Source organism: Ambystoma mexicanum, chromosome 7q (assembly GCF_040938575.1).
Source record: "Ambystoma mexicanum isolate Mex_15411 chromosome 7q, UKY_AmexF1_1, whole genome shotgun sequence".
NCBI classification, from domain to species: Eukaryota; Metazoa; Chordata; class Amphibia; order Caudata; family Ambystomatidae; genus Ambystoma; species Ambystoma mexicanum.
Window position 1 is genome coordinate 624,432,121 of NC_090941.1, and position 17,776 is coordinate 624,449,896.

A 17,776-nucleotide genomic window follows, 5' to 3' on the forward strand; every position below is an offset into this window, starting at 1 on the left:
TCTGTGTTGTGGGTGTCTAGTATCTGGTGGTTGACCCAATGACTGAGACAACCCTGCCCGAAAACAGTATGAATGCAGCTTGGAGTGTTGAATGGCTCGGTACTTGTCCCAATACACATAACTTGTTGTGAGTGTCTGGAGAGAAGTGAATGGCCTGAATACCCCGTGTGCCTGATTGGCTGCCTGCCTGCCTGCATGAATGCCCCTTAGTCGTGATTGGATGCTTGAGTGTGACCCAGCGGAATGAATGGGAGATCAACAGTATATCTGGGGACCTCTCACTGCTAGGAATTGTGTTCAGAAGCTGAAGTCCACTACGACGAGTAACTGGAGTAACTGAAGCTTGACCTTGAAACCCCGCTGGACGAGAAGGAGTGCTGTGGCTCTCCCTCGTAATCTGAAAGCTGCTGTGTTTCCAAGGACTGACCCAGAGAGGACCTGGTAAGGCGCCCTCTTCCTGAGCTAAGAGGGACCATCGTGCACAGCTGATCTTTGCCAACACTCCCTGGTAGACAGACCTTCGACAGGCTGCCGACCCGAGACGGGGACTGCTGCGGAACTCCAAGTAGAAGCACTTGGACTGTTGTCCGCCACTGTCGACGACCGCTGTCGCCGACCGGAGCCGCCGTGCTCCTGTTTGCCTAAGAACTTCAATTGATCATCGTATGCTCTCGTCTGCATCGTAACCCGCTTGTCTCCCGCTGGAGAAGGCCCGACCGTCGACGCACCGAGGAGCATCCATTGGTGGGTTTCCCGCCACCTACAGACCACAGAGACGCCGACAACTCAACGCCCTTGCTGGGCCACAGCTCATCATCATCTCTTTGCGGTCCAGAACTATCGTCACCGAGGTGCCCCGCATACCTCTTCCTTGCAGGATGCCAACGCTCTGTCGTCGACGAGCACCGCTAGGAACGAAGCGGCCACTTCCCTGCCGTAGTTCACCCTGTTCACCGTCGGACGTTCGACGACCCGTGACTCCTGCCTTAAAGGGAGGGCACTCAAGAAGGGCCGTCGATTCCCTGACACCGAACGCCAAGTTCCTCGACACCTCTCGACGATCCGTGGCTCCTGCCTTAAAGGGAGTCACTCAAGAAGGATCGGTCGACGCATCGTCGGAGAACTCTACTCGACCAGGTACATTGGGGGGGGGGTAAACCTTAATAGGAGGAAGTAAGACTATCGGACAATTTATGGACTGGTCTTGTGCTATATATCTTTATTTACAGGTTGCCCAGGTTTCCTCGTTATTGATCTGTGACACATTTTAACCGTACAGTTGATGCACTTCAATGAGATTTGATAACATTGGTGGTACCACTTTAGAATTGTATATATTTATCATTATTGATTTCCGAGTACAAAGTGCGTTATTGTGATCGTGTACATACCTTTGAATATTAATTATATAAAGACTGTTTTCAGTAATACAGTGTGTGGACATTCCTTTGTGGGGATTCGGGGACTACACTGTACTTAAGAACCAGCCTGCATCACCTCCTGAGAAGTTAGGCCTTGATTGCTCGACCACGTATCAATAATAGAGAATCTTGGCTGGGGTCCTCTGTGCCTCTCCTCTACCATATAGAGAGCGGAAGTACAGACACCCCCTACCAGTCTTTACACCATCATCATCTTCGTGGACCGTATGCATGGACTCCTGATCTTCGTCGTCCATGGACAAGACCTCCATGGCTTGGGCGATGACCTGGGTGAGCTGCCGTAGCTGACGTGGTAGTAGCCGTCGATGGAGTTGCTGACAAGGTCTTTGCCCGTGCCGATTCAGCCTGTGTGGGCTGTGCAGTCTTCTTCTCCTCTGTCCGTGGCTTCTCTTAGCCGGGGTAGAGGACTTACTCTTTGAAGAGGAGGTTGATGGTAGGCTGGCAATGGAGGCAGAAGGTGATGCTGATCGCGCACTATCCACTTGGGGACCTGCTTCAGCTGTGAACCTGGTGGACTCAGGCTTGCAGATCTTGGCCTTATCTTGGGCCTCCAGGGATGAGGCGCCCTCAAAGGACTTAGAAGACCGCTCCTCGGACTGGCCGGTCTTGGACGAGGCATGGCCTTGTTCAGAGCACAGTCAGGGGCCATGCCACCAGCCTATGCCTATCCTTCGTATTTTTCTTAGAGAAACCGAGGCATATCTCGCACTCTAGTTCCTTATGGTCCGGATGCAGGCAGTGGAGGCATTGTAGGTGCTTGTTCTCCACAAACACATTCCGTAGCCCGCATTTGGTGCAGGGTCTCAATAGGGACCTTCCCTCCTCCTTCTCCTCCGTCAAGGTCAAAGGGCGCGAAGTAGGCCCAAGACGGCCTTCTAGAATCTTCGATGAATTTTCACTGTTGAGGGCCGCGGAACTTCACCGACCACGGATCCCTGCTGTCGGCAGACGAAGGAAAGAGGACAAAGGCTCTATGAAACAAAAATTTTACTTTTCTCATCGAAAACCCCCAAAAAACACACAAATAGCTTGTAGAGTAACTCGAGGACTCCCAACATTGAAGCGTGCGGTACAATTCTGAAGATGGCTGCCAGAGGCGGGGCTTTAGGAAGAGGACTGTCATTGGATGGGGGCAGTATGACCCAGAGGACTGGGATTGGTTTAGAGCGGAAATACAGTTTTAAAGTGAAAGTGACACTGTTTTTTCTTTTACCGAAGATTCCCAGCCTCACAACGAGGAATATTCATGAGCATGTGAATCCATGCCAGATCCCATGCTGAAGAAAGAATGGCCTTTGATCCCACCCTAGATTTTAACCCCACTTCTGCCAACCAGAGATCATCCTTGAATGGAAAGCAGACCAATTAGATGTCCTGCGAAGAAAACAAATACAAATAAGGACATTTCTTGAAGCAGGACAAAATAGCACCACGATTCAAAGATTTATAGTCCCTGGTCTTTTTAGTACATTTTGACCACAATCTTGGAATAGCAAAGGGTGCCATTTCTTCGCCCTGCATTCTGGGAGAGTATTTCTCATGTACGTTAGTTGCCTCTCAGCTTTTGTTCGTTAAAACACAAGAATCCATAGTGTTCGCTCTTCCATGGTCAGCTGGAAGCTACAAGAGCCTCATTCCCTCACGGAGCGAGCGTGGAGTGTGCTCAGAGTGTGGGTTACTGGAGGAGCCTGCTCGAGTCTTGTTTCCAGCTTCATTGCCCAGCAGAGAAGAGCGTCAGCTGGAAGCTACAAAAGCCTCATTCCCTTGCGGAGCGAGCACAGAGTGTGCGTTGCTGTGTGCCGTGGCCTTGAGGTTTTGAACAGCGGCACACGTTTCCAGGGAGCAACAGCACACAGGCGAGGGTTTGCGTTTCTCCCAGACTGCCAATATCGAGGGAGCACCGAGGGGGTCCAGTATGAAGACGTGCATGCTCTGGTGAGTAACATTTGTCTTTCACTTAGCGAATTTTGGCTAGGTTGCAACAAATTGGCTTTTGATAGCAGTCGGCAGAAAAGCAGAGAGGTGGTCATTCAAAAGTAATCAGAACTTGGAACTTTGCCTGTCCTAGAAGTGTAGAGGGCTGCTGGAAGGTGTTTTACCTGTAATCTTAATAAATCGTGAAGGCACACCCAAGCAAAACTCCAAGACCGTGTCGAGGTCCCCAATCTCACGCAGCGTTATTACATCGTGGCTGCGATCGCTGGTGGGGACAGGTCTCCTATAAAAGACTGACAGTGATAAATGATGCCATCAACTTACTACCTTCGTAGTGGAGCCCTCACAGATGATTTAAGAGCACCAGAGTGGGAAGGATCAATGATGGAGCCTCAGGCAAGGACTCAGGCTGTCCCAGACCCCGCAAACTTCGATGCTGATAGGCCAGGAAGTTATGGCAAGAGCCCAAGTCCATGCCCATGAGCGCAGTCAAGTAGAAGACACTGGGGTAGGGAACTTGATGGGTCAGTTGAATCCTGATCAATTATTAACCGCTGAACTGGAATATACCATTACAATGACCAACATAAAAAAAAAACAACCAAGATTCGTTTCCCAAGATGAGGTGTCGAAGCATGGGAGATCTAGAACCCATCCTCTAATTTGACACTCTCCCGCCAGTGACGAAAGCGGGAGTGGAAGGGCTTTCGTATCCAGAGATCTTAAGGCCTCTGGGTAGAAACCCAGACATGGTGCAGTCCACCTTATTAACACAGAGCCTTAAGCAGAATGTCCAAGAGGAGGTAGGGCAGCTTGATTTAGGAAATTCCCAAAGTGATCCGATATTAAATGACCCCACCATAACAGCCCTGAACTTTGTATTGAAATCACTATTGAACGTTTTATGATTGAAGGGCGAAGTGCAAGCTTATTCAGGGATTCTGATGGAATTAACAAAGCAAACAGGACTATGGGAGTCCTCAATGGTGGGTTTAGGGAATGTCTTAAATTCTTCTGTTTTGCCAGCAGTGAAGGACCTAAGAGATGAGGCGAAAAGCCAGAGATCTGAAATTGCCCTCATTAGGGAGGCCCTAAGTGGAGCAACATTGGAGAGAGAAGATCTACGGGGAGGAGTTAATAAGCTGCTAAAGTACTTTGAGAAAAATAGCGGCCAAGTGGATGAGGATGAGATCTCTTTGATGAGCAGCAGGTTGGGTTTGACCTTTAACGATACCCCCCCCTCTCGGAATCTGTACTGGAGGAATTTAGGAAGATGGCGCAGGTGGCGGAAAGGTGAATGCATCGACCCTCCAGACAGACAGCTAAATGCAATCCGTAATAGCCCACTGGTAGAAGAACTCACCAAGAGTGAACCGAGACATCGATGTAACCGGAGGAGGAGTAAGGTCAAAAGAAAGAAGAACGCAAATGGGTGACAAGCTTCAATTGGCTCAGAGGAAAAAAGAAACAAGAACCAAAAAACACGCAAGTCGAGAAAGTCGGGCACTGCTAATTTTATTAATACCCTTTCAGAGCCTGGTTCAAAAGAGTAAAACTGACTAAGTAACTCCTGAGACCTAATAGTTACTTTGCGGGTGGAGGTTTCGGATAAAACTTTGCGCCATGCGAAAAGCAGACTTCGATGCCCCGAAGTAAACGCTTGGTTAAGAAATTGAAGAACCAAAGGGACGCTGGGGTCCAGGTTACCAGTGCGAGTAATGGTATTCAGACGGAAATGAAGGGTGACCAGGTGCCTAGTGCTCAACAATCCATCGATGCATCGAACATTGGCCTGGCTAATAGGGCACTTAAACCAATAAAATGGGCTCCAATTTTCCTGTAGGGGAAAAAGGATTAAAAAAAAAATCACTCTTAAAACAGCCTGGTTATCAACTCCTAGGTACTGGCCTCAATTTTCCATCAGGGGAAATCAGAACAACAAGTGAGTCAGAGCAATACATACGTTACCATTATGGATGGTCCTTCACTAGGGAATCACAGAGAGGGAAGCGTTCTGATGACTAAAATGACAGTAACTAGTGTACTTGCTGGTGGAAGAGTGAACACGATGTATTCTTGTGTTTTAACGAACTAAAGCTGTGAGGCAATGAATGTAGATGGAAAACCCCCCTCCTAAAATTCAGGGTGAAGAAATAGCACCCTTTGCTATTCCAAGGTTGTGGTTAAAATGTACTAAAAAGACCAAGGTCTATAAATCATGGTGTTATTTTGAGAGGCTGAGGGGTGGGGTGGGTGAAACAGAAAGATCTTTAGGCACTGTGCAGACAACTAGCCCAGTGATAGTAAATGGGAGATCTGATGGACAGAATGATGTTCATACGAAGGCCTGGTGCCTATTTCCCGAAATCTTGACCCAGGTATTTCAGAGACTAGGGGTAGGAGGGGAGTCTTTTTAGTCGTGATGAAAGGCATTTTGTGAGTTGGAACATGCAGGGTTTTAGTTCTTTTAAAGCTTGTATTATGAAGGAGGCTATTTTTGGTAACAACGATCTTGTAATGTTTCAAGAGACGTGGTTTCTTAACTCCTTCCAGATGGAGGGATTTACTGTATTGCATCAGTTGGCATCACATCAGCGGGGATGGAGGCCGTCAGGGGGACCCTTGATTGCTGTCAGTTAATCATTAATGACAAGATGGAGGTTGTTCCAACTAGGCTAAAAGGAATATTGGCAGCAAAATTGGAACTAAGATCATTCGAACGGGTTCAATACTTGATAGTTGTCAACTTTTACTGGAATCCCGCCTGTACTGATCTTACGAATTTCTTGGAATCAATGTCAGATCTTCTGGTCATGGTAAACCTGGATTATCCCGGAGTAGACATCCTCTTGGCAGGGGATTTTAATACGCAATTTATTGCCACTACTACCAATTAGGATACACTGTCCCCAGTGTGGCTTTAGGTAGGAGGTGGATATTGTTTCTCCTAGAATAGAATGTGGTGATGGTGAACAAGGAAATGGAGGGAGATGTACCTCCATCTGGGACCTGGAGATGGGAGGGAAGGGGTGAAGGGGGGAGGGGGGAGTTCAACTTCAACTATTGACTACTTGTTACTGTCCCCTTGACTATTGGGGATTTGTAACAAGTTCCAGGTCACGAATGGGTGCAGTAGTGATCATGCCAGATTAGAGGTCACAGTGGCTTGGGACACCTTTGTAAACAGGTGGGATTCCTGTCAGCCCGTTATGGTTACTAATAGGTTGGCTAAGTATAGAGGGTCTGGCATATTCTTAAATGAAGAGCTAGAAAGGATATATATGGGAAGCACGATCAGTTACTGAAGAGTAAGTGCAGTCCCTTGGCCTTTCAGGAGTTTTTATGGGACATAGACCACCCCCCTGGGATTAAACAACATACATGTCCTGTACACCACCCTGTCTTTGATGAAGAGACATGCATAAAGAGGAGGAGCCTTTGTAAATCTACAAGAGATTTGGAGGCTAGAGCTTGGGAGTAAGAGGAAATTGGTCCCGATGGCGACAAGCTTCTCGTTACCAAAAAGATAGTGAATCGATGCTAGGAGTGGTGACAAATAATAATTCCAACAACTTTTGGCCATTGTTGAATCACCTAGAGGCCACAAAAGCTAGCCTTCAGAGCAATGTGATATCTGAGGTCAAATGGTGCAACCATTTTTCCCTCCTTCATAAAAAGACACCTTCAAGGACCTGCTTTAAGATCCCCAGCGATGATTGGGTGTTAGATCATTCAGAAACCCTCATTGCTGAATTGTTTAGCAAATCCTCCTTCAGGGCGGCAGGGCCAAATGGCCTGACCTATCAGGTCCTTAAGGGAAAAATAGGTATATGGTCTAGGTTGTTATCCTTGCTCTTGCTCTTCTGGGAGATCCTAGAAAAGAGATGGTTTCCCCCATCTTGGAAAACCTCAATAGTGGTCCCCATTTTCAAGGGGGGGGGGGGGCAATCAGAATGACCCGGGAAATTATCTTTCAATCGCCCTCCTTGATATGGATAGTAAAATAATTTGTGGGCCTGCTGTTGAGAGAATTGGATCAATGGGCTAGACAAATAACATCTTGTCAAGGTTCCAGACAGGCTTTCGTAGGTGTATTTCCACTGCATTGAACGGGACCGCCTTCGAAATCCTATGTGAATAATCATGGTGAAAGGGAGGCACGGTGCTCTATAGAGCCTGGATAAACCTTTCTAGAGCGCTTCACATGGTTAATTTGGATCGCCTCTGGGCCAAGTTAAACTGACCACGGGTGCGGGGGGGTAGCGAGTGTATGGGGGTGAAACCTCTTGGTCATGCTAGCTAGCCTTCAAGAAGACTGAGGCAGGCCTGCTTGGTGGCACACCTCGTCTTCAATCTCTACCTGGCGGATCTGGGGGAAGCCTTGGCAACAGCGTTGGCCAGCCGCAGGATTGGTACTCAACCGGTAAGGTGGCTGGCCTATGCCGATGATATTGTCCTTTTTGACAAAACAGTGGTGGGTTTGCAGCGACTCCTGAATTGACTGGGGACTATGCGTGGCAGAACGAGCTCTTGATAAATCCTGAGAAGTCGTAAATACTGGTCTTTAAAAGACCCGGTAGACGAACGACAAGTTATAAGCCAGTCATGGGAGATCAGATTATTCCTGTGTTCAAGGAGGTGGTCTACTTGGGATTTCCAGTAAATGCCTTCCCGAAAGCAAGTCAAATAGAGCTTGACATTAATGAGAAGGGGTCCCAACTGACATACCAAATGAAAAAGCTCCTGATGAAATTCTGCATATACTCTCTGTTGCCACTGATTACATTTTACATTGCCAAGGTGATTCAAGTCATATTATATGGACTGGCAGCCAAACGGCTGGTCTGGGAAATGCATTTGTCAGGGCCGGAAAGCCGAATATGGAAGCAGGTCCTTGGCCTATGAATTAGGCTTAAGATCTCTCAGGTCTTTTGTGGAATGGAAATTGATCTCAGTGTATTGATTAATAGGGATCCTGCAGGCTAACTCACTTTATGAGGGCATCAAATTGCACTCTGAACAGTATTCATCAACGTTTTTGTTCAAATTAAAGCAGTTGGTTCTTGGCATTTTTATGGAGTGCGACAGTGATATAGATACTTTATTATCCAATCCAATGAAGGTGAAGGAAGCTGTGGTCTGATTGGATCCGCACAATAGATGACATGCATAAATGGACTCAGGCTAAATCATTGTCCCCATTTCAAACAAAGAGGGTTTCTACCCAGGTACTTAAGGTATCCCCCAGCTGGAGGATGAGGCAGTCATTTTAAAGGGTTCGATTGAACTTAGTTCACACGGGTGAAGTCTTGTCCCGTTGGACTCTTAGACACGTCCTCATGGATTGTTGGTGTACCTGGGAGGGGAGGGTGTTGTACTTTTCACAATTTTTTTTTCCAGCTGTGTTAGGGAGAACTCTCATAAATGGCTGATTTCCCTTACCTAATGAGTCCCTCAGCAGCTTTGCTGGATTTCAGGATGTATTTCTTTCCCCCGGTAAGAGTGTGATCCTTTTTCCCACTCTTACATGGGTTTTGCTGTGTGTGTTTTCACTTTGTGTGTGATCTTGCGCACTGGAGGCTCACTCCATGGCCTCATATTTTTCATGTGTGTTACACAGCACCTTCAGTGCAGTGACACAGGGTTGTCTTTGAGACTTCCCACTGACTCCATTTTCTAGGGCTGACTACTGTCCCCCAGAAAAGGTAAAGTTGCCATTAACTTTATTATTAGTCACTTTAAACCACAGACCCACTACACCCCATCTTACATGGAGTATTGGAAAGGGTTAATTCTTATCCCTTTTTGTCTGTGTCTCTTGGAGCCTTGTTTTGCTCCCTTTACCTCAAGACTTGGCTGGTGGCAGTGGTAACTACGCTAACTTTTCTACCGTGGTTATCTTATATAACCATGGTATTGTTTCAGGCTATTATATTAGACTCGAAAATAAACCCGCTTGACCAAATACATTTTATTTTGGCTCCGGCTGGGTTTATTCGCCATTTTTTTTTGTTAAAGTCTTTCTCGTGTTTTTCTCTGCACGCCAAACCGGGGATGATTCCTTTGTTCACTGTCTTTTCGCAGGGCTTCTACACAGAAGCCCTCCTTAATGTGCCTGAAAGTCTAGGTAGGCAGGATGTGAGGGAGGGATCTTTGGACCCCTGCCATGGGTTTCCTTGGTAACCCAAGTCGCACTCCTGTTTGATTGGCTGAAGGGACTGTCTTTGCCAGGACAGCCGCCCTGCTGTGTGATTGACAGCCAGGCTGTATGAATGGGGGAAAACTGCATACAAAGCAGGTCTTTGGGACTGGAAAGGCAGAGTCGCCACTGGAACGAAAGAACCAATGAGGAGCTGATGGAAGAGGACCCCTATGACGACTGAACCGCCCGGTGAAGCCCTGCTGCAGGTCCAAATCTTCAGAATCCGATAACAGAGAAGATCCTCCAGGAAACTTCTTCCCAGTTTGCCCCAAACTGCAAGCCATGACCCCTCTGGTTGAATTCGCTGTACAGAGCTACAGTGGGCCGGATAGCCAGGAAGATCGGACCCTGCTTGGGTTTTAAGGAGCGCACCTTTTATTCGTTGTTTTGCTCTGCTGCTGGTTTCTTCCCTGGATAGTGCAGGACCCTCCAGTCCAGTCTTCCTACTTTTTGTCAGTCCGACAGTCGCTTCAGGAACCGTGAGCCTGCAGGAACTACCAAGAACGTCCGCCTCAGCTACAGCTTCCTCTCTGTTTTAAGGTACTGTGCAAATCCGGTTGCTCGTTTCGTTCAACCGCGGTGAAAGTGTTTGAAATATTTCTCCAATCCGAGGGCTTGTCCTTCTCTTCTCTTTGAACTAACTTTTCTATCAACCAACCTCGGCCGGAATCCGTGCCACGAACACCGCAAACTACCCTGAACTGTTTTATCATAAGCAAAAGACTTTTGACCAATTGGCTTTGGCCCAAGCCTTTTCCATCTGATTTTATCATTGTAGTTCCTATTGTTCAATTGCCCGAAGTACTTATCTGTTGGTTTGATTTAATTTTCTAATAACTTCGTCTTTCCCTCCCTTTTAAATGGCTGGAGTGCCATTTTGCTCCCACTTCATTTTGTGAGCTTAACGTGTCTGGAATTTAAGGGAAGTGGTGTATTAAGAGTGTGATCTTTAGACTGCTTATAATAGTGTAATGTTATACAACTGAAGAGTGAAATAAATGTATATTCTTTAACTTGAAAACCTTGAGTCAGTGTTTGCCTGAATCATAGTAATTTCTGTCCTTTGTGCAACTATCTTGTACTGCTCACTTGCTCTTGAGATAAGTCTGGCTGCTCAGCCATCGCTACCACTTTAACTGTGTAGCACAGGCTTATACCAAATGTGAATTTGTACTGTCACTTGATTGTGTGTTGTGTTCCCAAAGGGTACTGCATATAATTCTGTCTAACAAGCTGAGGGAGTGCTCCTGGGCTGGCTGAATTGTCAAAGGGAAACACTATTTCCTTTTGACAGTTCAGTTCCCCAGCCATGCAACGCTGGGGGAATTTTGCTTTGCCAGCCTTGCAAAGCTCATTGGAAATGCTGGTTGGGGCACTGCATGTCTGTATTTGCGAGAGGGAGTTCCTGTGCCTCCTCGCACATACAGACAGAGCAACCTGGTAACGGGGCAATTCAGCACCCACTCGCAGGCCCCTGCAGAAATTACATTTATGTTAATTTATTTTGTATTTAAATATGTGTATGGATGCGTGTATGCTTGTGTTATGAGTGAGTGTATGGTGATGGGTGCTCGTATGACTGATAGAGTGATTGCTTTGTGAATGTGTGTTTGTTTTGGGCCGTTGAGCTGATTTTGGTGAGTCGAGAATAGAGGGCGGAAGGAGGGTTGTACAAAAAAAGCATTTAAAAAATGCCTTTGTTGCACAATCCCCCTACCCACCTGCCAAAATCATCTCTCCTTCTGAAGCGCTGTGGAGCCCAGGGGACAGGGACAGTATTTTTTTTACTGGATATCAATCATAGAGGTCCAGTCAAAAATACCATGCTTTCCCCCTTGGCCAATTGCAAACTGTTTGGCTTTTTACCCATTTTCTTTTAAAGTATGCTCTAAAATGCAACATTTTACCCCATTATTGAAAGAAAATTCACGGGCTGAAAACCCCCTACGAACCTCCATTGAATGGTTGGGGCTCCCTGGCTGGGCTCGGCCTCCATGGCATTTTTGTGGAAAATATTTATGCCCCTCCACTTAAAAAATTCACCAGCTCACACTGGCACTTGAACTGTTGGCAACGGGAGCCCACAGACTGGTGGGAGCAGGAGCACTGGGATTGAGGTGGGAGCAGGGTGGGGAGAGCCCAGGGACCGGATAGGAGGAGGATTAGGTAGCCCAGTGACTGATGAGAGCAGGTGGGGAGCCCAGGGACTATACTGGGAATAGGGTGTGGTGACGGCTTGCAATAGTTTGCAGCCATTTGTACATACTGTCCATTTGGCATTTCTTGGGGGACCCGGCCAGCCAAAATTTTGCAATAGGGGGTGGGGGAGGGGAGGCCAAAAAAGTTTGAAAACCACCGATATATACTGTCTCAGACTTCATATCCGTTGAAGGGTGTGTGGAGACATCGACCATAGTCAACATGGAGGTGGGCAGTGTCCCCCTGGTGGTGGAAAAGCTTTCCAAAGAGCAGCTCTGCTGGGAGAAAGATCATAGATGAGGAATCCGTGGGAGGAAGGAATCCATTGGAAATGAAATTACTGGGCGTTTGTCTTTGCAGGTCAGAGGTTCAAGTGCACTTAAGCTCTAGAAAGCTCTGTCTTAAATCGTTCTGCTACCCTACTGAACATCTATGCAATGGATGTGCATGAACAAGGTTAATTCGCTGTACAGCTCAAACTATTTGAAGCATAGAGTTATGTTTACTTTGACAAAAAAAGACAAACCAAGTGGCAGACATGTCCTTGCAAGATACACCCAGGGGCGCTTTCACTTCCGGGCATAACCACTTGCACCACTATGCATGTGTTGGTACCTTTGGTGCTTCTAGAACACGTTTGCAAGATACACCCAGGGGCGCTTTCACTTCCAGGCATAACCACTTGCACCACTATGCATGTGTTGGTACCTTTGGTGCTTCTAGAACACGTTTTCGGGGTGCCAGCTTGGTGAAAATGAATATTTCAAGGATGAACAATCTTTTAAAAATTCTCCATTACACACACATTGCTTGTCCTAGTCTCAAACCAGAACTTACACACTTGGTTTCTTTTGTGATGGAGGTGTTTTTGGTGGCCTTCCTCGCCTTTTCTGTGGTGTAGATAAAACTGAACTGTCGACACCAGAATCAGAAGGTTCTGAGCTGTAAAAAAAACAACAAAAAAACAAGCTACATTGTAAATAGCTATTTAAAAACATCAGTCCAAAGTGATGTAATAAATTTTATATTCGTCCTAATTTTAAAATAAAATGTAAATCTATCATTAATATTAGGCATTGCCTAATTGAGCAATGTGAGAGTGGATTGTGCACACTCCAGAGTTTACTGGGGCAGTGAAGGGATGAAATTAGATGTTTATGGTTGAATAGGATAAAAACAAAGTGGTAAGAACACATAATGGAATGCATGTTTTTTTTATTTTGAATTTTTGTGGAAATGTACATCTGCGCACATATCTTCTGAAAAAGGTAGAAAAAAACAGGTTAATGGATAACTATTTTTGTGATCATGTAGGATAGTAAATGTTGTCCACATTTTAACCCATCTAAAGAGTTTCCTTTATTATACGGAAACAGAAGATTTTTCTGAAACAGTAGTAAAGTCATGCCAGTATGCGCCTTCTGCAAGAAGTAGGTCTGGAGATGGAAAGGGAAGACAGCCCTCTCCTACACACAGCTGTCGTGGGAGAAATGGCAAGGTGTGTTTTTGAAGGTAGAGACACGAAGCTGCATGTCTAAGGATGGGCCTTTTAATGCATTCTTATTCCTCCTCTGGCTTTCCTTGGCGGGTGACGCTACTTACAGGAATCCTGGCACTGCTTTTCTCAGCCTATGCCACAAAGAGAAATATGGTGGCCTAAAACAAACTCTGGTTAAACCCCATTGTGGGTGAATGGTCTTAAAATGGGGTCTACGTCTCTCTAGGACTCAGCGAAGGATCCTCTGCAGGATAGATACACTGCTTTTACTGCAAGAATTAGTAAGGAAACACGCAGTCTCATGCTGGACCAACTGGTGTTGAGCCATGAGTTATTTTGGGAGGCCCAAGGACAGAGTCCCACAACCAAGGAATTAGAACATAGTGGGTGTAACAACTGTTTTTAGCTGTGAGTTTTTAGCTGGAGGTAGCAGGTGGCATGTTAAACCAGAAAGAATGACAAATATGGCCAAATATAACCTTTGTTGTTAAGGCATCATATGCCAGCTGTGAAGGTCTTCAGTCTTTCATTGTGCCAATACAAAAATGATACCCAAGGAAGTTGCAACACGTGGGAGGTGGTCTGTGGTAACTTAAGAATGAGAGTAAGTCCCCTCATGGCCTCACTAACAAAAAACTTTGTTAAAAGGGACGTTATGGTTAAGTTGCACTACTAAAAAACCTATGGAATTCAATGGGAAAATGTTGTTGCAGGGACGTTATTGTTACAGTTAAAACCGTAAACCCACAGAAATTTGCCAGTTATGCTAGGCAATGCAACCATAACTCGCCCTACCACTGTGCACTGCAAGGACTAACCATGACCTCAAAGATGACATCACAAATGTCATTGATGACATCACTGATGCCATCACATGTGCCTTTAGTTTTAATAGCAAGCCTCCTCAAGGGATTGTCAATATAATGTTGCCACAAAACTATTAGAGGTCATTGGGAGAACTATCATGAGATACATAATTAAGTACACAATCCATTGCTATAAACACCATTGCACTATAGACGTTTTTCCAGTATTGCTATCACCTCATGCAGAAACGTAGCCATTGTCTGCAGCATGCACCATAGAGGTCCAATATTCAGATTTTTGCCATGTTACATAGTATAATGATAAATGCTTTATTTTCAGAGTTTCGCGTACTGTGAAACATGTAATAATTAGCAAATACCCCATCACTTACTATATATTTGTACTACTACAGATAAGCCATAAAGCCAGGTGCAATCCCCGTTTGGCTTTCCAGAGGAGAGCAGCGGTGCACATTGGTTCTTGCAGAAATTGCTTTCTCACCAATTCTGTGCCTGCAAAGTACCTCTCCAAGTAATGGCCACCAGAGCTTCTGCTACTACCTCTGACTCAGGAGCAACCTCACCACCAACACCTCCTACCAGCACTTATGTTCTGCACTTACCATACACTTTCCGTCCGCTTTTATTTATCTTACTATCCCTTGTACTGCACTTTCCACTCTCCCCCCCTCGCACTTTTCACTTTCCCCTTTTCCCCAGTCCCATGCTTTTGCGCGATCTGAATGACACCTGGCCTAGTAGGATCGTTGTCTGTCTTCCCTTTGTTCCCCCTTCCTTGCCTCGTCGCGCCTTGAAACACTTGTGTATATGCACGTTATAAATGCCTCATATCATATCATATCTTCTGAAGGTCCTAAGCAAGGGAACAGGCGTCATAATGTGGAGGGACATCGAAAAGGAAATGAGAATAAAGTAGAAGGAATCCCCATTGCCTGCAGCCAGCATGAGTCGTGGGTGTGGAAACTATTTAGGACCGTTGGGGATCTGCCAAAAACGGGTGCAAACCAAGTAAAATACACTGAGTGCAACATAATACTACTCAGTCGCGGAAAACCTGGCTTCTACAGCTATGGCACCACCTCCATGCGGTGGCACGTGAAAGCGAACCACCAGGCAGTTCTTAGGAGGGTTGTCCTCTTCCAAGCAGGCAGTAGGTTATTTTCCTCTACAGCATCCTCTGCATCTGCTCCTGCCACCACTAGGGGCACTCCAGTAGGTCACTGCGTCCTGCAAGCAGCATTGTAGGACATAAGCACTGCAACAGACCTGTACCTTTCAAAGGTCACTGTATTGTGCATATACTGCGACACGGTACTGTGTCGGGGAGAACATTGTCGAAGTGCTTTTCAGGCTTCAGTCTGGGAGCATGACAAAGAGTGCCCCCTACCTAAGTGAGGTGCACCCCACATCTTGTGCTCTCCACATACGATTTCTTATCCCTGTGGTTGGTACCCTTTGCCAAATCTCCCTTCCATTGCTGCCTTTTGTGGCGTGTCTTATAACAGGAAAAATACTACACAACCAGAAGGGGTGGGGGAATAAAAAGGCTCTTTTCAGAGCCACCTTGCACTGTTGAAAAATAGAAGTTGAATGAAAGCATGCAGGCGGTGGCGCAGCCTATGGGCGCCGCATACAGAGATGGCAACAATAAGCGGCGGAACTCTGTCAAAAGCATTGTACGCATTTGCAAACCGAAGTTGTGGCTCTGAAAAGAGCCTTTTCGTGACGTTTGTGTTAGCAACATAGAAAGTGGTGAACAACCACAGGGAAAATCCGTGCTAGACTTGCAGGAAGCGCTGCACTGCATTTTGGATATTATGCATAAACAGTTCATTGCCAGCATCAGTCAGATGAATTCCATCTGAACAAAACGTTTTGCTACTACGAAACATAATGTTTTCATTGTGGAAGGAGAACATGCCAATGTTTCTCCATTTGTGGCTCACACGAGGAAGAACGCAGCCACATCTGTCTCTGGGCAATGTGAGAAAAAAGGATATGTGAATTTAGAAACATTTCCATGAGTTGCCGAAATGTCTTCTTCATTGCAAACTGTAATGAAATGCTGCTAAAATGCCCTAAACTGTTCCCTACAAAATGAATAATAATGTCTGGATGAGCGTGCATCACCAAACTGGCACAAAAAGGACCCACATGGAGGCACTTCAACCCACGTATTCCGTACCAGTGTGCATCAACATTATGGAAACCAAGGTGTCCTGCCAGTGCACAGCGATCTGCGTAAACCTGTACCCAATGTATCCAGGAGTCACCCAAAAGCCATATAGTCCGCCTACTGAAGAGCGCACCCGTTCCCGTAGCCATCTCTACTCCAATTGGCAAGCAAACGTTCTGGCACAATCTGTTGCTACACACCACACCCAGGAAATCGTACTGACCAATCCCATCTCCTGCCCAGTCCCATTTCCATTGCAGCAACCCAGAAAAGACCCGTATGTAGGACGTGCGCACCTCCAATTGGCGCGGCTTTCGTGAATGCCCTGTGTAGGGGGCTGCATAAACACATTTTAAGAGTCATAGAAAATGGACGTCTTTTTTTTTTTCTCTAATTTTGCTAAAGCGAAGGGTAAAGAAACACCTTTTTGTGTGCTCTTTGTTAGAGATCGCTCTCTGCTTTTCCTCCTTACATTACTACCCGAGTGTCTGCAGCGTACAGTGTACATAGTGCAACAGATGATTAATTTCAATAGGGGGAAAAAATATCAAGCCACTGACAACCGTCACACTACAAGCACTAAGGTTCTCATGGGCACAGAAGAACATCCTAGCATGGAACAGAAAAGCAGACATACACCTGAATCAATAATCCGTAGTCCCATTTCCATGGCAAGCACATTAAGAAGGACACCATGTTGCATGTGCTCTTTCCCCAACTACCACGAGGGCCTTTCTAGTACTCTTACCAGCACTCCCTGATTGATTTCATACGCACCTACCATTACATCCAAGAACTGTGCATGTAACGCTATCACATCTATTCAACAGTCCATACCGACCGTAAACACGCAGAGGTCAAATGTCCTGTAAATCAAAAGCACCTGCACAGCAAAGTACTGTGAAACGATCTATGAGTTCTGCACCCACATACATCTGCATCGCTACCCATCACCCCGCCCAGTAGGTATTACTATTTTTTGTACAGTACAGTACAGTGGAAAATGTGTTATACGTTCGTAGCAACAGGGTACCTAGCAATGAATCTCCATAAACTCAAAATTCGTACTGTTATTTCTCCCATCACCTTCCATTAAATGGCTCCTACAGTGGTAGGTGGTGGCAAAGTTGCCTTTTGCGCATAACAGCCATTGGAATTTGGAAACAGTTACTCTGTTCTTTTGTTCCCTTAATTTTACAATGCTTTCCCCCATTAACGCACCTCCTATCAAATTTGTAAAACTCGCACACAAACGATCAGGCAGCTTTTCCCACCAAACTAAGCCAAGTGCATACATTGCAAGCATAACGACAGTTTCCTGCCACACGTCATAGATAACAGTAGTTCAGCAATACAAAAATCTATGTGTGCATTTACAACAGTAACATTCATAAATGTGCATAAGGAAATTAAAGCCCAGAAGCAATGCCTGCAGTCATGTAGCAAGCATACATATGCAAAGAAGTACATGCAAATGCACGCACAAAAACATTCTGC

At 45.9% G+C, this 17,776-nt stretch overlaps 1 protein-coding gene across 11 annotated transcripts in view; it reads right to left on the reverse strand.

The window, feature by feature from the left end:
* PDS5B (PDS5 cohesin associated factor B) overlaps positions 1-17,776 on the reverse strand; it is a 2,333,811-nt gene that overhangs the window by 120,644 nt on the left and 2,195,391 nt on the right. For all 11 annotated transcript variants that reach the window (XM_069639007.1, XM_069639003.1, XM_069639002.1 and 8 more), the window contains one exon: positions 12,616-12,720. In XM_069639007.1, coding sequence (XP_069495108.1) covers positions 12,616-12,720 — 105 coding nt within the window. The remainder of the gene's footprint in view (positions 1-12,615; positions 12,721-17,776) is intronic.